This window comes from Gambusia affinis, linkage group LG11, assembly GCF_019740435.1.
Source record: "Gambusia affinis linkage group LG11, SWU_Gaff_1.0, whole genome shotgun sequence".
Taxonomy (NCBI): Eukaryota; Metazoa; Chordata; class Actinopteri; order Cyprinodontiformes; family Poeciliidae; genus Gambusia; species Gambusia affinis.
The window spans coordinates 3618503-3638786 of NC_057878.1; the positions used below are offsets into that span (position 1 = coordinate 3618503).

The 20284-nt window shown below is 39.1% G+C and overlaps 1 protein-coding gene across 1 annotated transcript in view; it reads left to right on the plus strand.

Moving 5' to 3' along the window:
- The first annotated feature begins 1705 nt into the window (after positions 1-1705).
- The window catches only part of mao (monoamine oxidase), a 32572-nt gene continuing 13993 nt past the window's right edge, over positions 1706-20284 (plus strand). The window contains exons 1-3 of the mRNA XM_044132609.1: positions 1706-2146; positions 9383-9477; positions 9917-10054. Coding sequence (XP_043988544.1) covers positions 2014-2146; positions 9383-9477; positions 9917-10054 — 366 coding nt within the window. The 5' untranslated portion in view covers positions 1706-2013. The remainder of the gene's footprint in view (positions 2147-9382; positions 9478-9916; positions 10055-20284) is intronic.

Below are 20284 nucleotides of genomic sequence, written 5' to 3' on the forward strand. Positions count from 1 at the left end.
AAATGATTTCCATTTCCCAAAAGCCACAAAAATGAGAGAAAGAATCCATCTTCAAGATCAGAACTTTACATACACCTGCTCAGTATTTGGCAGCATGGGCTTTGTACCGGATGGGTCGAACCTTTTGGGTTTCCTTATGGAAACTTCTCCCAATATTCTCCTGGAGTTCTGGTCCATTACTTCAAACAGAACTGACTGAACTGAGTCCATTTTGGAAATCCTCAAAACACACCTTTTCAGGCCCGCCCACAACATCTCCATAGGACTGAGGTCAGAACTTTGTGATGGTCAAACCAAAATCCTGACTGTGTCGTCCTTAAGTCACTCTGTGACCAGTTTGGTCTTCCAGATGGACAGATTGGTCCATTTGGAAAACCAATCTGTGCCCAAAGTTTTACTTCCTGGCTGATGTCTGTAGATGTTGCTTCAGTATTTACTTCCTCATGATGCAATCTATTTTATGAAGTGAACCAGTTTCTCCTAAAGCAAAACAACCCCACACCATGATGCTGCCACCACCATGCTTGACAGCTAGGATGGTACAACCATCCCTGTTCTTCCTCCAAATGTAACAATGGTCATCACAGACCATCTCTCCAGAAATGAAGCTCTTTGTTACCGCAGTGTTCACCTGCAAACTGACACATTCTGTTTATGTTTCTGAACATGTTACAGTTTGTGGCAGAATGCGACACTGTGTGAGAAAGATCCAGGACTATGAATACTTTAACAGAGCACCACCGCAGCTTTACGCAACTACACTGAAAAATGAGAACAGGTAATCCAACTTTAAAAAAAACTGGAGTCCATTTGTTAAAACTATAATCAAATTTATTCAAGGAAAAACACTAAGTGTAAGTTTACTGTTTAGTAGAAAAATGCAACTATCACTGTTTTCTGTTAGTTTGGACAAAGAAACAAAGAGAAAGCCAGGAAATCTTTTTATTCAATAGTTTTCTTTTTATATTTGCAGTTTTACGTTAAAAAAACAACAACAACCTTTTGGTGTCCTTACAGTAATGACAACAGTTTCAGATTTATTAGGTTGAGGTAAAATTGCACAAGTTAATGTTACTTAATCAGCTAATTTAATGAAAACTAAAGAAAAATGAGGCCTGTTTGCATACTTTTTCAGTAAGGAGAACTAATTAGGTATTACAGTATTTAAGTTTTTGTCATTAAAACTTATTCAAAATCATCAAGTTAGTCACGTTGTCAACTTAAGATGAACAGAATAAACAACATTTTGAGGTTATGAAAACTTCTTTTTTTAAGCATACTTATTTAAAGTAAAGTCCACTTATTACGTTTTACAGTGTGCAGCTCTAGAGTGGATTAGATCTGGTCTGCGTCTGCATTGCAGATGAACACTTTTTTATTAATGATAAAAGTGAAAATTTTCCACTTTTTGTTAATTTTATTAAGAGTAAAATTTTTACAGACATAATCAAAAAAATAAATAAACAAATTCAATGAAAGCTTTGGATACAAGAAATTATTTCTCATTTATTCACCAGATTTCTTACTTGATTCAAATTCTGTAGCAAATAAAACCATAAACATCTGAGGATGAATTTAAGTAAATATATACAAAACTGTCCGTTTAATTTATTATTGGACAGAAGAAGAAACTTAAAAAGAAGTGTATAGCCTCAAAGTGATTTGAAGTTGAATTTTTTTTTATTTTATTTTTTTGCTTTCCCCGGCAAAAAGTTGAGACAGAACAGCTGTGAAAGGAGGATAATTCTCCTGTTTTTATGGTTTTTGGAATCAACTCAACGATTTTCGATCATTCCGCCATCAATCTTTGACTGAAATAACAAACAAACCCCTGATCAGAGAAGACTTTGGGCCTGGCAAATCTTATCTGATCAGGAATGAAGTTCACGTCCTGTTCACCCCGCAGACCCACGGACACCTCCCTCAATTAATCCTCCTTCCCCCGGCGCGCGCGCGGGGGCCGCTTTACTATATGTGGGCGGAGCCAGGTGGGTGTGGGCCTGTTTAATACAGATGCGCTCCTCGGTGTGCAGCCCTGCGTTCAGCGGCGATCGGACGGTTCGGTTCGGAGCAGAGCGGCAGACGGGAACCATGACGGCACCCGGCAACAACTACGACGTTGTGGTGATCGGAGCGGGGATATCAGGTAGGAGCGACTTCTAGGGATGATTATTGATCCTGGGGAGACTTGAGTCCGGGCGCTGTGGGCGGGGTGGCCGGCGCAACTGTTGCACAAGAGCCGCTGGATCACCGCTGGGGGAGGAAACGGACACAGAGCGATCCGCTTCCCTTGATTCCGGTTTCCATCCACGTATCTCTCCCCCCACCTCCCTCCCTCCGCTGCTTTATTGTGGGTTAAGTAACGGCTAATCAGCCGCAGCGGACTTTGTCTTACATAAGAGGAAGAGGAGGGCTGCTGGAGGAGGGAAGGGTGGGCAGAAATCATTCCTGGTTCCATCAGTGAGGCTGAGCAGCTGTTCGTTTCACCGCAGCAGCAGCTGCTTGTTGTTGTTGTTGGTGATGGTCATGGTGGTGATGGTGGTCGCCTTCTGTCAGAGGAAGCATGGAGGAAACTCGGTCTGTTAGGCGACACTTTCATGAAGAGAGAGAGGCCAAGTAGTTCCAGGAAACAGAGCATTGTTCTGAGCACAGAGAGCAGGAAGTGCCTGTGCTCCACAGGACACAATGTATGGATTAGCCTGGAGTAGAACACGACTCAAGTCTGCTGCCGTTACTATAGTTACTACAACTTCAATCTATTTGTTTTTCGAAAAAGTAGAACACATTGAGGCGCCGGGCTAGAGGGTCGCCAGAAACTATCTCGGGAAAATTATTTCCCGCCATAAGAACTACTGCTTACAGTGACCCACTGTTAATCAGACTCACCAGACAACAGGAATATAGTATATTGAGTGAAGACAGTACAGCCCAAACATCACTGCTATGTTTAAAAATGTATCTGTTTTACGATTCATGATCAAGTTCAGCAAATGATTACTGTCTGAATGACAAAATGAAGTTGTTACCTCGAGAAAACCACAAGGAAAAAAGTATACGAGGAAATTGGTTCTGTAACAAGCGCTTTTCTCTTTTATTTATCTCACATTATCCAGTTACCATTACAACTGAGTGAAAACCTTGTCAATATTCCGCTAATGTTGGAAAAAAAGGCAACTGTGCAACTGCTGTGTTGAATCAATAAGTCATTAAAAAAACTCGCCTCACTGTATGTCCTTGTCTTCTTCTTCATGGTTTCCACCAGCAGCAACATCTGACTGTTGGTCATGTGACTCGTGTGATGTTAGAAATAAAGTGTTTCTATTGTGGCTTTGCAAAACAAACTTTTTATCAAAAAACAAGGGGGGGGGGGGGGGGGGTTTCCTCCAAATTTGGTGTCTCCATGAAGCAAACTTATTTGTGAAATATGAAATTACACAATGATTATATGGTCAATGAAAATTCAACTATTACCGAGTTACCTTTTTTTTTGTATTGCATTTTTTAATGTTCATATATTTATATAGTACATTTCTGTCATAGTACACATCTTAAACTTCGTTTGTAAATGGTCTTAAAAGTCATAGTTGAAATAATAATAAAACAAACCCTTCATTCTTTCCCTTTAAAGAAAACTGAGCGTCTCTGTGTTTGATCACTGGAGAAGAGGAGTGCGGGCCTCAACAGAACCGGCCCTCGGAGGCATTTTAGCCTGAGTGCGGTTCAGTTTGAGGGTCTGCTTTTCTCTCCTGTTTGAATGAGTCAGTTTACTTAAAGACCTTCTTGCGTAACGTGTCTGAATCTGAGTACACCATAAATCCAATGCAGTTTGCTTTACAGAAAGCTAAAGTTCAAGTTTGTGATTACAGCACTCAGTTCTGATCCTAACTAGAAGTCAACAGGTTTGTTATGGATGGTGCAAGCCATATACTCTATTGTTTGCTTCATGTCAGTATTTCAGCGTGGCCTTCACTGGCCTGGGTAAAATGAGGTTCTACAGGAACAGAGGAGGAGCCGAGAGTTTGGGGAGCGAAGAAAGGGAAACGAGTTTGAAAACAGGGAAGTCGAGGGTCAGGGATGTGAAAACGGAAAGATGAAGGGAAGTGGTTTTAAAGTAAAGCACCGATGAGGCGATTCTCACAAAGTTACTCCTAATAATCCATGAAGGGGAGGATTTGTGGAATATGTCGACTGATGAACTCGTCCAGAATTGGCCGAGCCTATCCAGGAACAGAGCATTGTTCTGAGCACAGAGAGCAGGAAGTGCCTGTGTTTACACATCCATAAGGACACAATGTATGGTTTATTAGCCTAAACCTGAACATGATTCTGATCAAAGGAAATTCCTCCATCTGAAGACATGGAGCTGATGGATATTTGTACAACTGGAAGTTTCTCATCTGTGTGTGTGTGTGTGTGTGTGTGTGTGTGTGTGTTTCTGAGGGAGGGCTCTAGGCTTGAACTGTCAAACTTTTTGAAGAATGATCAAGCTGAATTCATAATTGTTCTATAAAATGCGTGTTTTACAGTTGTAGTTCTATTTTAGGGTTTTACAACAATGAAAATTCAACTTTGACAACAACCAGATCCATCTGACCTATAAGAGGTCAGATGGATGGATCTGTTAAGATGTTAAGATGCTGCTCCAAATTCAAATCCTTTAGAGTTATTGAAGATGGCGATGGCTGTTGGCAGGAAAGATTTTCTGCAGCGGTCTGTGCTGCACTAAAATGAAGGTCAGGGTTGTCCATGATTTTCTTGATCTTATGAAGAATAATTATCTCCAGAGGTTTCACAGTCATCCCCTACATGAAACAAAGTTTATTAACCTAAGAATCTAAGGTGCGGCGATAAACTGGCCGACCGATCAGTCAGCCCAGATTTTCGTCTTCTTAATGGGAATATGCTAATTTAGAAAAAAACATGTTTAGTTTTATTTATATATATTTTTTTTTTTTTTTTTGAAAAGTCTCCAGTAGAATGAGGTGATTTTTGGGCTGTATTAAAATTTGTGTATTTGGCAAAACTGAGATGGACATTTTTTATTGTGAAAAGCAAAAAAAGCAACAGGATGCTGCTACTGGTAGAAATGATGAAGAAGATGACAGGAAGTGGTAGCAGGATGATGTTTGACTTTCTTTTTCTTTCATTTCATTTAGGATTTCATGTCAGAAGGAAGCTGTTTTACTGCCTGCTCTGATGAACCTGTTTGATGAACAACATTCTGTCCTAAAAAGAGGCCCATTGCCTCAGAGTATCTAATGTAAAATATTGAAAAACCTGGTTCTACTTTATATTCAGCAGAAAGGGCAGGCCGGCCACCAAGAAAGACTTTCTTCGGAGGCTTCAAATATACTCACATTAACTGATCTGCTCTGAAGGTTTTAGTGTTTGTTTGTTTTTTTTGTTTTTTTATGCAGTTCACATTTTTCAAGCTAAGGTGCCATAATACCTTATCGCTCATTCAGCAAAGCAATCTAACATTTTTCTGACTACCTGTCTAAATAACCGTAATTCCAGAACCCATCACTATTCTTTCCTTCCAGCTAAAGAAAACAGCTGAACATTTTATTGATCACTGGAGAAGTCGGTTCTGATTATGAACATAAAGCTGAACTCTGAAATCTGGATTGTTCATACTTTTCATGTCAGTATTTCAGCGTGGCCTTCACTGGTTTAGTGCGACTGATGGTAGCATCAACAGCCACATAAAAAAAGAAATTACATTTCTGGAAAAACATTGGACTTGCTGTTAGCCAGGTTTAAGAGGTGCATGCCTTTCACAAAGTTTGATTTTTGTCAACAAAAAATTTCCAATTTCACATTAGTATGTGATGTTGTCGACTATAAATTTCTATTGGTGCTCTCTTATATTTTGTTCAGTAGAATCAGAGCCATCAGTGAAAAAAAGATCTTAGTTTAGTTTTTGTTTTACACATCCTATCAAAACTTGCCTTCACTTTGGATTTGAAACTTTGGTACTGAGACGTATTGTGAGGAACCCAGTTCTGCTTTTAATACACAAGTCTTAAACTCCTGGCTGAAGGTTCTGGGTCGGCTCACGTTTTGGGTCCCTGAAGAAAGGCTGATGTGATTTAGACGCCCTGGGGGGACAGAAGCTGTGAGAGCGAAGAGACGAGTGACAGGGAGGAAGACTGAATGAAAATCAACACTCTTGAATCATCTGCATAAGAACATCTTTGGGCTTATTGAATAATGTTAAACTGAACTAAACCTCCTCCGACTGTAAGAACTGTGTGTCCACTCATGAGGATATTGTTTTATATTGTTTGACTCGTCATATTCACACTCGTCTGTGTCAGTATGACGAGTCTTTGAGAAAAGTGGACAAAAAAATGGAGCGTCAGATTTTAGTTTTTGGTAAAAGACCACAAGCCGTTTCACCCACTAATGTTGGACTCTTGCTTTCGTTTTGGTTGTACAACCAAACGCTCTAAGGCAAATGAGTTGAGATGAAATCTGACCAGACTGGACTGGTGTCACTTAATCTCACTTCAAAGTTGTTATTCCGAAGCGGGAATGTGGTTCAGCGGATGATGGTTTAACATGCTCTGCGTATTCAAAATTTGTGTATTTTGAAAAACTGTGAGATGGACATTTTTTATTGTGAAAGCAAAAAAAGCAACAGGATGCTGCTACTCTGTCCGTTTAGGAATTCACTGGAAACAAACGACAGATCCTCCGCAGACGTGAAAACAGGCACACGTTAGCCCCCTTTTTTGTCCAAAAATAAAACGAAACCCATAAAGTATGACTGATTAGTGAACCCAGTGAATAACAGAAAGCAATGCATCATCATGTTCCAGCCATCAGGCTCTTCCTGTTTCTCGTTTCATGGTTTTTACCTCTCCCTTGCTAGAAGCATGAAAATCTTGACTTTCATGAATTATTTTTTTTCCCAGCTCCGTTCACTGATATGAACGTCACGTTGAATTGATCAGATATGATTCGTGTTTCACATCAACATCAAGTTGAAACCAGAAGTTTACATATACTGAATAAACACAAACACCTTTTTTCTCCTTCTGAAGCTACATCAGACCAAACGTCTCTCGTTTTAGTTGCCACAATAACAGAATGTGTCAGATTTATTTATTGATTTCTTCAAGATCAGAAGTTTACATACAGTATGAGGAGGGAAGGCCCAGATGATGATGTCACAACTTTGGAAACCTCTGATTGGCTAACTGACACATTTCAGTTAACTTCAGGCTGACCTGTGGATATATTTTAAGAAACAACCGTTCTCCACGGCGAATGGAGAGGCGTTGAGCTGTTGATGTTGATTCAGTGTTTGGAAGCTCAGCCCAGACAGACTGAACAGCTTCGGTGAAACTAGCTAAACCAGCCAGGTAGCTAGAATACAGTATAAACTGTAGAAAATCAATGTTTAGAGCGTCTCCATCTGTTTGCTGATTGGCCCGGTTGAAATTCTACTGTAAAGATCTAAGTCAATGGGAGAAAACGGAGACTGAGCCGTGAAAGGAGATGAGAATCCAGCAGAATTACGTCGGAAGGTGATTTCCAGGCTAACGGATCGCTGCAGTCCCTGGGGAGTTCAAAACATGGACACTTCTGGTTTTAACTCAGATATTCAGCACAGGAGCAGGATGAAGGTGGTTTATAGAACCAGTTAGATTTAGAGAGGTTGCTAAGGAAACAGCCAAAAACAAAAAATTGAGTGAGACATTGACTACTGTGAAAGTTATTGACAGAGCATGTGTGTACACTGCAGGTTTAGAGATGTTTATTAGATCATTTTTTTGTTTTTAAATAGAAAAATGACATATTCTTTATGCATTCTACTATGTTCACTTCACTCTTTACTTAAATTATCACAGGGAATATTCACCTAGGAAATGCAAAAGTTTTCCTGAGTATACTTAATATGAAAACGCTATTTTAATAGTAACATGTTGTCATCTTCCTAAAATAACAGCCTAAGTTATTTTTTGGCAAAACTGATTTTTTATTTTTTATTTTATTGCTGCCCAAAAAATCTTTTTGGAAAATAAAAGAGGACATGATTATTATTTTTTTCTTATTTTATTTTATTTTTTTTTAGTTTGCAAAAATGACTTTTGGCAAAAAATTAATCGGGTCATTATTTTAGGAAGGTGTCGATACAATCCTGTACAGTTTCAGAAGTGTACAGTAATTTAAAGTCTTATACTGAAATTTTTCTACTTCACCTGGGAGTAAATGTGAGGGAAAATAAAATATATTTCGATTCTATTGTAGTGATTTATTCTTTTATATATATAACTTTTTTTTTATAAACTAAAAAAAAAAAAAAAAAGAGGAAGCCTCGCTAATGGAAAACCATCTCTGTGATCTGAGCGTTATCCCAACAGGACGTTGGGTTTTAGCAGTGATAGCTGTAGGCATAAACAAGAGACGCAGACAGAACCTCTTTGTTTTTGCTTTTAACTTCAGAAGATGGCATCAATTTGAGTGCAGAGTGAGCCAGCAGGGCTGAGGCCAGAGAAAACCCAGCAAACTGGACTTAAACTGGTTTAAACCCCGCTGGTCTCAACAGGCTTAGTGGGACTCAGTCGTGGGAAGAGGTGGGGGTTCGTGAAGACGATGAGGGAAGAAAAGAATTTAGGCCAAAGGACAGAAAAATATTTACACAGATGTGTTAACCTGGTGAGAGGAGCGATGGGATAGTTTGTGAGCCGCTCTGTGTGTCTGGACCAAAAACTGGTTCAAATCTTAGAAGGAAGAGGTTTTATTTCCTTGCTGTACTGAAAGTAAGACGCAATAAAATGATCATGGCTATTTAACATTGTTGTCAACAGAGTGCTTGCAGGAAAAATAAAGTTTTCAATTGAGATCACACCAAAAACACACAATCTTACCAAAGTATCTTTGGTCTAGTTTCTAGTGCAAATATCATAGTACAGTTGAAATGAGACCAAACTAACATACAAGTAGATTTTCAGCAAGAAATATGAGCTTGTTTTAAATCAATGATATTGTTGGAAAAGCAGTGATGGTTGTGAAGTCTAATGGCTGCTGGGAGGAAGGATCTGTAGTAACGCTCATTTGTGCGCCTAGGATTCACCGTCTAACAGTGAGGCTTTGGTTGCCAGAGATCTGTCTCCCAACACCAGCACTGGCTCAGTCAGTGCAGGAGTGAAAGTGAAGCAGAGTCGTTTGCTCTGGTCTGTGTCTCACATGATCAGCACATTAGCTGCCTTGTGATTTGTTGCTAAGAAGTTTCCCTAACCCTGTTTGTTTTCAACTCTCTACACTGATCTGTGGTTATTGAAAATAAAGAAAAAATGTAAAAAAAAAACATACAAGTGAACATATTTGAAGCACCTACATCTCTGTCTGTGTGTTTATCTGTGTTTTTCAGGTTTGAGCGCTGCAAAGCTGCTGAAAGCTAGCGGGCTGAATCCTGTAGTGCTGGAGGCCAGGAATCGAGTCGGCGGCCGCACCTTCACTGTCCGGGTACGACTGACATGGTCAGCTGTTTGGTACAGCAGCAATGTGTTTCTGGAATAAAGCCTTAAAGGGGCGGTGTTATGCAAAATTGACTTTTTTGAGCTTCATGTCATGTGATAGTGTTACTCCTGTTATTATGCTATATAATGTATCATCCATGTACATGTGTGATGTACATGAAGAGTCATTCACTAAATAATGACACTTACTTCAAAGTTGACACGTTCAATGGACTTTTTTTACAAACAAAATCATGGACTCATACTTCCTGAAAATGTTGAACCCTCGTTTTGTTCTGGTGTTTAAAGTAGTTTGTTCTGTTTGATCTCGTGAACTGGAAATAATTGTTACATATGTATTGCTTATAGCAGAGTCAGCCCTGTTTTATACAACATAACTCTGACCTCTTTCTGGCATGCGATCCGTTTCCCTCTGTTGCTTCCAGAACAAGGAGACAAAGTGGGTAGACCTGGGTGGGGCCTACATCGGACCGACTCAGAACCGCATCCTGCGGCTGGCTAAAGAGTACGGCATCAAGACCTACAAAGTCAACGAGCAGGAACACCTGGTGCACTACGTCAATGTGAGTCCCTCAGTTTCATTAACTCTGTCACTATTATTGAAAAGTCCATTTATTTCAGGAACTTTATCACGAAGTGAAACTCAAATTCTAGAGTAATTACACACAGACTATTGTTTGAAATCCTTAATTAATGGTAATTATGATGATTTTCTGCTTACTTACTGAAACATGACATTTCAAATTAATCAGATCAATAAAAAAAACTGTTTAAAAACAGCAATGTGTGCTTAGTTAAAAGAGTGTTTGAAAAGTCATTTTCTACAGGTTCTTTTATTCTGCTGAATGAGACTCGTATATTTTAGTTTATTGAATGTGTCTGTTTCTGTTTGTGTGATTCAATAGTCGGTGACTGGAGTGAGCAGCCTATCTGAATTAGAGTGTAGATTTATGACCCAAATCAAAATGATCTGCATGACGGTCGGGTCGGACTCAGGCGTCTGTGGCGCCTTTTTAATAAGCCTACAATAAATACAACCAGCACAGAGAAAATTAAGGCACCATAAAACTTGTGTTTATCTACTAATCTAGTCTAAACAGAGGAGCAAGAAGCTTAAAAAAAGAAAGTAACGTAGAGTAGTTCATTAGACTTAATTAGTCATGTTGGATCATGATTGGTCATCATGTCCAGTGGATATTTTAGACCCAATCCAGCCTCTAAACTAAATCCTCATGTATTTTTTAGTGTAAGTTTCAGATTTTTTTGTCTGGTATAGAATATCTAATCACTTTCTTTTGTTTCCTTTGTGAACAAAAAAAGTGTTTTCTGTTTTTTCAGGTGTGAAGCATGAAACCTGGTTTGTAAATGTAACAATTTGTAATATCTGTGTTCCAACAAAGCGTGAACTCGGCCTTTTTTTTTGTTTTAAATACCAAAATGATGTGTCCATTTCTTTCCTAAATGATGAATAATAGTCAGCTGCATTCTTGTAGTCTAGTTTTCCAGACTTTGTTCAAGGACCTGAGATGTTGCGTTTGAAAAAATCAGGTTTTGTGTGACGATTTGAAAACCTTTCAGGGATTCCAGTGGATCATTAACTTTTTGATGTTAAGAGCACAAGTCAAGTCACATTGCAGTGTGGGAGAGAAGTCACTGAAACAGGATTCAGCTGTAACTACAGAGTTGACATTTTAAGCTGTCTTTAGCATCTTATGCTGCCGATTACCACACTTAGCATGGCTACCATTAAAACCTCTGGTCCAGTTTTTAGAGCAGATATTTTTAGTGTGGTTGAAATAAGACAAAACTAATTTGCAAGTCACTTTTCAGCCAGCTACAAGAGCTTGTTTTAAGTCAATAAACCCTTAATATTGATAGGAGAGTCTGAATTAGCATGCTGCTGCTTTCACTGGCTTTCCAAATTTCCGACCAGTCGGTCACCATTCAGGGTCAATTAAACTGAACATGGATAAGTATGGAGGACCTTCAAATTTTGGTAATATATTTGTGACATATAATCCTTACAGAATATATTCGATTGGCCTTCATCAGAGTGTGGGGAGAGTGAAATCTTGACTTTAAATAATCTTACTTATTTTGCTGGGCACAGAGTTACTCACCGTAGCTTTATGTGCAACAATTCTTGTTGCAGTTAGCTAAAAGTTTGCAGTCAATTTCTCTGGATGATTTTTTTTCTCCCTCACGTTGGTCGCACCCTGAACTACATTATCCTGACCAGTAGAGACAGGAGTGTTTAAAAACCAAACCTTATTGTTTCAGCCAGCAGGACAGCCTTCCTCTCCTCTCCTCTCCACCATTACCGACCAGAGAAGCTAATTTTTGCCTCTGGGATTTCTGTAATGTAGTTTCTTAATTCTTTAAGTAAATGAAAGGCAAACAAAGAGATACCATTTTCCTTTGTTCTTTCTGTTCTCCTCATATCTCGTTTGGGTGGGTGCACCACTTTCCCTGCCGCAGCTGAGCTCCTCTGCCTGATTAAATTAGCCTTCGCTGGCATATACTCTGATAGTCAGGTTGTAAAGCTGAGTAGTGCGGCTGGCAGCTCTCCCAAAGGAAGTGCAGGCTGTGTTTCAATCATGAATGCAGAGGTGGACTTTGAGCTTTTGTCCTGAAGGTGTGGACACAATAGCGTGCAAATACACTTACAAAGCGTTATCTACAAAGTTGTCCAAATGTCCACCACCGCTCACCGTAGCGTTCAATTAAAGTCGTAGTAATCCTTGTAAACAGGGCAATTGAAAACACTGCGCTGCATACTATTATCTACTTTAAATCATTCATGAACACTTTCTCTTCTCTATTGCTGTCTGTGTCACAAAGCAAATAGTACTGTTTACAGGACTATTATCGTATCGCTTATCATTTATCGTGATAAATTTATTGTAAGATTTTGATTTATTGTTGTCAGAAAAAAAATCCAATTATTTATATTTCAAAACTAAAACTGTTGGTATTGTCAGGGTTATTATTCTATTTTTCTCCACTGTTTGCTCAGTGATGGTATCAAAACAATATAGATACTTTAGAAAATATGCTAAAGCAACTGACAAACAGCAACTCCGCTGTACGTATCGCGATTCAACACCAAAGAACATGCAAACACTTCCCACACAAACAACAGAACATTCAGTCCGTTCCAGTGTTACGTTGTCAGGCTTGATGTTTATTTTGTGATTGTTAAAACTATTATTGATAAGTGATTGCTGTGGTATCTTAGATACTGCTGTGGTAGCTACTAGATTAGCTAATTTAAACATTTGCTCTACTTTGATCTGTCAGAGCAGGTGTGGACAACAGACAATGAATTCTGCAGCACATCTACATGTTAAGGTTGTCAAAGTCAAGCTAGCATCTTCCTCTGCCTCGCTATTTGTTTTCCACTAAAACTTTTTCCTGACCATCTCGCATGTTGTTGCAGTGTTGACAATTAGTAGCAAAACACTTTGTTTATTTTTCTTTTCTATATCATGCGTACATTTAAGATTCAGCGTGTCATGTTGGCAACTTGCCAGCTGAAACCAGTCATTGGATAGTAGTTTTTTCCCCTCCAATAGGAAGGTGGCTGGTGGCATCTTGTCACGCTGCAGCATGTTGTGACTTTTCTACCCTTTCGTCAAACCATAATAATTTGATCAGTTTATTAAACCTAAGAATTTCATCAAATACACTTGTTTTGAGATTTTATTATTATCATATTGGAATGTTGTCCCCAAGTCTCTATTTTCAATTAAGCTGCACCAGTTATATAATGACTGATTGCCAGTGAAGCGTGGTTTGGACCCACCGCTGTGTCAGTAGCTCTCATGTTCTATTGACCTACTTCAGCGGCTGTCTGTCATGTCGCCAGTAAACACACACGAGGCAGTCAGAAAAGAAATCTCTCACTGACTGTTGTCGTCACGTGAGCTCCTGTGTCTCCTTGGCGACTATCTACTGCGACATGTACGATTGGCGCAGCACTCACAGCTTCCTGGCTGGTTCCCATGGCAGCCATCCTCATCAAAAGCTGCTCAACAAGACGCCTCTGAGCGGATGTTTTTGTGTGTGTGGTTTTGTCTTTGATACAGTGTGAGGACCATTTTTCTAACAACTACTATGTTGTGGGGACCAACTGTTTGGCTCCTTATGCTGCTTGGGTTATGGTTAGGTTATAGAAATGAATCAAAAAATGATTGGAAGTCAATGCCAAATCCCTGTGAACATAGAAAGAACCACTATTTGTGTGTGTGTCTGTGTTCTTTTGCTTTAATTCTTTAAAGAATACAGCTGTGTGAAGAGGCATGAAATTGATTGAACAGCGGAAACCTGGGAGAATCTGATTGGTGGGATGTCCGTGTTGAATATTGAACAGTTGTCCAGGTGCCTGTCACTGTCTGAGTCCAAACACAGGCCACTTTGAGACTTCCACCATGAAACCTCGAGTAAAAATAGTCAAATCTATTTTACTGTCTTAATGTATTACATGGTCTAAATGCTAAATGCCGTGTTTTAAAACGATATGGTAACAGTGGATATCCCCAGACTTTGGCACTTTCTGTGACATTCTGTTGAAATCTATAAGAAGTTTTTCTATTTTCTTGTTTAAGTTCCTTTTTTTCATAGTTTAATAACTGACTGCTTGCACTGGCTTATGGTGCACATAGACAAGGCTGGTTTCATTTATATAACACCAGCAGCAAATAATTATTATAAGTAAAAGTACATTAAAATAATTACAATAGGTCTGAGGCATAACTTGAATCATCTATTTTTTTGTAAAGTGCCTCAAGACGACATTTTTTGTGAATTGCCGCAATGTGAGTAGACTGAATTGAATGAAAGTGAACTGAATTGAATAGAATTAACAACTGTGCCAGCATGCTGCCTTGTACATAGTGGTGTAATGCCGTCCAATCTAGCTAGGCATGAGCTAATGCAGTTCATGTAGAAAACAAACAGAAGTAACCCAAGAACACCGCCTTGAGGAACCCCATGTTTGAGCTTTGTTTGCTCAAACTAATAGGTGGTGAAGAAGAACCAGAGAATCTTGTTTCTGTACCAAAATCAGTGTGAGATGATGCACGTTAGCAGATATGTGGGATACAGATGGACAACACAAATTTCAGCTTGGTAATCATGGTGTTTTAGAAAAACAATGGTTACCTACGGAAGTTTAGAAAAAGCGTTTCGAAGTTCCGTTTAATTCAACTTAAGGAATTTAAAACAAGGAATGTCACAGTTGTAAAAACTCCAATAAAGCTTGAATTTTGATTTGCACAGAAGCGCTTTAGAAAAGTAAAGCCAAAAGGATGGCGCCATCAGAACGTTGCTTTGTGAAGGAACAGGAAGCATTCAGGCTGACAACATGACAACATCTGGCTGTCTTTTTTTTTCTGGTAAAACCGGGAGTTTGTAGTAATCTAGCAAGCCTTTGTGTAATTAGGGTTAGCTTTCATGCAAGCCGCCAGGATAATCAGCTTTTCTGTTGCAGATTCTAATCCTAAAGGCCAGAGTTGGTTTCCTTTATCAGCAAACTAGTGTCTAACAGGCAGCGCAGCTCCGCACTGGACTCACTATCAGAGATGGGGAAATACTCTGAATAAATACGCTGCTCCTTATCAGAGGTTGGGAAAGAGCCCTGCTGCTCCCTCTGTACCGTGGAGAGTTCTGTTGGGTTGAGCAGCTTCTGTTCCTCTCCGCGTGTTGGTCCCTTTATGTTCAGAGAAGGTGCTGAAATCAAGCATGCTCATGTTTTGTAAGACCAGATCATGTCTAGAGTAATTAATGGGAGGTTTACGGTGCATTCACGGTTTAATCCGCTTTAGTGGAACTCCAGTCCGTTTGCCTAAGAAGACTCGATCTCGGTTCGGTTGGAGTAAACTCTGGCACAGTACAAATGTTTTTGAGAACGGCGAAAGGACCGCAGAGCGCTCCAAAAGCAGGCAGCTGACTCTAGCACAGGGCATTTTGGGTAAATACAACCAGAGCAAGCTAGCAAGTTTGCGCTAACAGGAGAAATAGCTGCTGATCTTCAACCAATGGCAAAAGAGAAATCCTACCACCACTACAGTCTGACACCCCTCCATTTTTGTTTACCTTTCGTGACAAAGGAAGTTGCGCTCGGTGTCTTCTCCAATGGCTTTTCGTGGTGTTTTCTTCAGTGGTTCTTGGTGCAGCGCCCCCACAGGCGAGGAGGGGAACAGGTCTCTCGAAGGGTTTGCTTGGTTTGACTCTGCAGTGTGAAAGAGAAGCAGCTGAAACTGGAACACCCGTTGTTTGTTTTACTCCAAATTCATAACTCACTTCATGAGCTGAAAAAAACCCCGTTTTTTTATCCAATGAAAAGAAACTATGATGCCAACATAAATGATAGCAAAAATGTCTGTGTTGAATTTCTGTACACATTTCTGACTTAGACATAATCATAATGGTGTGTATATTTGAGTTGTGGGCTGTTGGATCATTCTAGCACCTCATCAGGACTCAGTAGCTGAGCAGATGCTGTGATTAAACCTCAGTTAATTTGATGTTTGAGTGTCGAGAGCCGCTCCATCCTGGAGAACCGCTTTCTGTTCTGACTGACCTGCAGCTCACTGATGTGGAAGGACGGCGGCCAACCTCCTCCTCCCTCCACTCTCCTGTCTTTATATTCAGTTGGCCAGCGTAACCATGGTGACAGATCACAGCACCGGGTAATATAGATACTGTTCCTCATCCTCTGCAGGCATAACTTGGAAAAAAAAAAAAAGACAATATTACCAAACATTTTGTGGATTTCAGCTGAAAGGTATTACATAAAGTTGTTGCACAAAGATTAATACCGCTTTATTTAAATAGTTTATTTCTGTCCATTTCAACCATCAGGGGTCTGCAGCCACAAGTGGCTCTTTAGGCCCTCAAGTGTTTGGCTCTTAACTAACTTTGACCAAAAAGTTTTGAGCAACTGTTAAAAATGTAAGAGTAATAAGAAAGTGCTGTTACAGTTTCTGATACCTATTGCTTAGAGAAAGTTTTTGCAGTATTTTTTTTATGTAGAAGCATATTAGCACCAAAAAGAAAAAAAAAACTTTGAAGTGTAAAGATCAATCTCAGAAATTGTCCAGAAAAAAAGAAAAAAAAAAAAAAAAAACTTAAAAGACAAAAAGTTTAAAATTTGCTCGTTTTTTTTCTCCCTCTAAAAAAATTCCAACTTTAAAATCTTGGAAATTTCCAAATTTTTTTTTGAAATTTTTTGAGATTAATTTCAAAATGTTAGATTGTTACTTTTGGAAACTGGCCTAATATGCCGTGGTATTTTATTTTATTTTATTTTATTTTAGTCTTGCCTAAATAACTCCAAGGGTTTTTAAAAAATTCTCATTTGAAGGTTCTCTTAAAGAAAATCTATGCATTCACTTTTCTGGAAATGTTTGATTTTCAGAATTTGAAGTTGTTTTTCTTTCATAAAAAAAAATCTTAAAGATATTGATTTAAAAAAAAACAAAAAAAAAAACATCAATTTTGTTTTGAAGGGTCATGCAACTTCTCTCCGCCGGACCAAAGACAAAAATGTCTCTTCCAGTTATGAAGGTTGCTGACGGCTGAGTTTGGATGAATGAGACAGAGTTCATGTTAGAGAATGACAGAAAGGGCTCAAATTCAAAAAAAGGATTGGTTTTATTGAGACGTGTGCCTGTGGATTGCACAGTGTGTGCTGTCAGGAGCTGCTCAGGCCTGGTTCTGCATGGGGGCCCAGCCTGAGGGTCGGCTCAGGAGGCCCAGGCTGCTGTTTTATACGACAAGTGAACCAAACCGACAACTTCATGTACTTCAGTGGGCAGAAAAGAAGTCCACACGATGAAAATACCCCGGCACAAAGCTTTTACCGTCACATACAACCTGTTATTCAACTAACTGTTTGATGGACAAACGTAAAGCAAGACCTGCATTAATCAGATGACATAAATGTTCACACCGTGAAACGGGTTCTGGATTTAAGCAGCTTGTCGTTTCATGTCAACATTCGGCCGTCTTGGGTTCACACCAGGACAAAATACCGGACAGCTTGGATGTGACGGAAACTGGACATTCAGACGACACAGAAACTTTCTGCAAACATTTTTATGTTGCTCGGCTAGAAGACAAAAAAAAAAACCCTTATTGAATGCAGTAAAATAGTTGCTTGGAAATAATAGTTATAAGGCATTTGTGTAATTTAAGTTTTTGTTTATTTTTTTATTTTTGGAAAGGTTTTAAAAATTTGAAACTTTCACACTGGACCAAAAAGTCATAATTTCTGTTAGAATAAACATTTGGATGAAATAACTCGTTTTGTTTTTTTGTTTGTTTTTTTGTTCTTGTTGGTTGGTCTTACATTTTGTTTCTATTATCAATAAAAACGTCTTTAAAAGTCTTGAATTGAACTTGTCTTACGCTGGAAGAACTAAAGCTTAGTAAGTTAACTTCAATATTGATTTCCATAAAAAAAAAAAATTGAAAAATTGTCGACTCATCTATGATACACTTAGTCAGCGAGAAAGTGTGAGGATTAGAGTTTTCTGTGTGTTTATTTTAGGTTTCTGTGTGTATTGTTGTCTTGTCTTCCCAGCTGTTTCTCGTTCCCTGATTACTCTCTGTGTTCTTAATCCCACCTGTGTTCCTTGTCGAATCTGTCTAACTGTGTCTATCTGTCAGTCATCAGTCGTGTCTACCTGTTGCTACCAGTAGATGAGCTTTATCCTTCCTCTCTGTGCTGCCTGGACTTTTGGACTTGATTTTGCTGACTTCAGCACTAAAAACCTCATTTCTTAATTTCAGCCTGGGTCCTCAGCGTCTTCCTCAACACCACTCACTGAACCTCATGACAGAAAGTTTTTCAAGTTTTGTGTTATTATTCTGTTCTATGATGTTTTAAGAATTGTTGTTGTGAAAAAGAATTTGTTTGCATTCAACTTACCTGGTCAAATAAAAGTCAAACAAATCTAAATGAAGTCGTGGCGTTTTGCCGCGCTGTGTTGGATCTGGGTTGCTGAAGGTGAATGCGTTCACGTCTAACTGAAGGTGACTTCTGCTCCACATTAAGCACAGAAACAGTGTTGCAGAGAAATTTCTTATTGACCAGAGGGAGTTCTTTGAATTTATGACCTTCAACCGGTTTGGAGAAAAGAGTTTCCAGAGTCATAAAAGAGAAATGGCTGATAGTTTGAGTTTGGCACAGCGCCCTTGGAAATATGAGCGTATCTAGAGTCACAGACGATTCATCCAAAGTAATCTGAGGTTTTAAAGTTTATTGAATTATTTCCAAGAAAAGAAAAAATAAACAAACATCTGAGGTTACAACATTCCCAAACCCATTTTATCTGTCGTCAAAGGCTGATATCTGCTAGTATTTAGTTACTGTTTAACATCAAAACGGGATTTTATGAGCAGGAAACAGCTGGTGAAAGCTGAAGTCAAATCTTTACAAGGCAAAACGAGGCTGATGTGGCGGTTTTATGTAAGATTCATTTGCAGAAAACCAAATTAAACGACAGTAAAGTTACAGCGAACAGCCAGTAATGGTTTGAAAAGACTTCCAGTCACCACAAACAGACCAACTATGACAACAGACGATCAGTCCTGGTAGGGATGCTGGGGTTTGCAGAACAGATACAGCTCTGGAAAAAAATAAGAGACCACTGCAAAATGATGAGTTTCTCTGATTTTACTCTTTATAGGTTCATGTTTGAGTAAAATGAACTTTGCTCCCTTATTCTATGAACTCCTGACATGTCTCTGAAATTCCAAGCAAAAACTTAGTTTTTATTTGCAGAAAATAAGAAAAGATCAAAATAACGAAAGAGATGCCGTGCTTTCAGACCTCAAATAATGCAAAAAAACAACAAAAAAACAAGTTCATGTTCATTTAGAAACAACAATGCTAAAGTTTTAAAAACTCAGGAAGAGTTCAGGAATCAGTTTTTGATGGAATAATCAGAAGGTTTTCAATGGGGTTCAATGCAGTGGATAATAATATTTTTTCCAGAGCTGGATATGCTGAGCTCTGATTGGACAGCATTACCTATTGCAGATTCCATGCAGACATGAGTGTTGAGGTTGTCTGAGCATTCTTAAAATGTCTTAAAAAGTCTTAATTCATGTATCTAAAATTAAGGCCTTAACTACGTTAATCACAGGTTAGGTCTGTTTCATCTCATATATGTACATTTTCTGTCAGGTGAAAGTTTGAGTCTCACACAGTCCTTGTGTTTTGTGCCTCAAGGCTAATGCTAACTAGCCGCTAACATACTCTTGCTAGCATTTTTTATTTTTATTTTTTGCATATTTCAGTGCAAATTTGTCTGCGGTTGGCTGGACGATGTTCATCTTCACTTCTGCTGTCAGCCTGTACAATACTGACAACAAAGCTTGGCACCACATGGTCGCATGGTGTGTGAGAAGCACAAAGCTGCTACTAAACAGAGCAGAAACTTCACAATTTTTTGCTATGCTTGTTTGTAATACATCCTCCCCTCTTATTCCATAGATTTATTGTTTGGGGCGTTTTAGGTCTTAAATTTAAGTCAAGGTTGCATTACAAACGTCAGTAAAAGTCTTAAACTTGACTTGAAGACGACCTGCAGAAGGGACAATCTGACGGTCACCAGAGGTCAGCCGTAAACTGGAGTGAACGTGGAATCGGCACGTTTCCGCTGATAGCGTGAGAGTGAAGCTTATCTGTCTCAATTTGTGCCCTCTCATCACTTTTTCCCAATGTGGCACAGAAGCAGCAGGTGGTCCCATTTAAACAGTGTGTGGAGTTATGGACGCTGTTA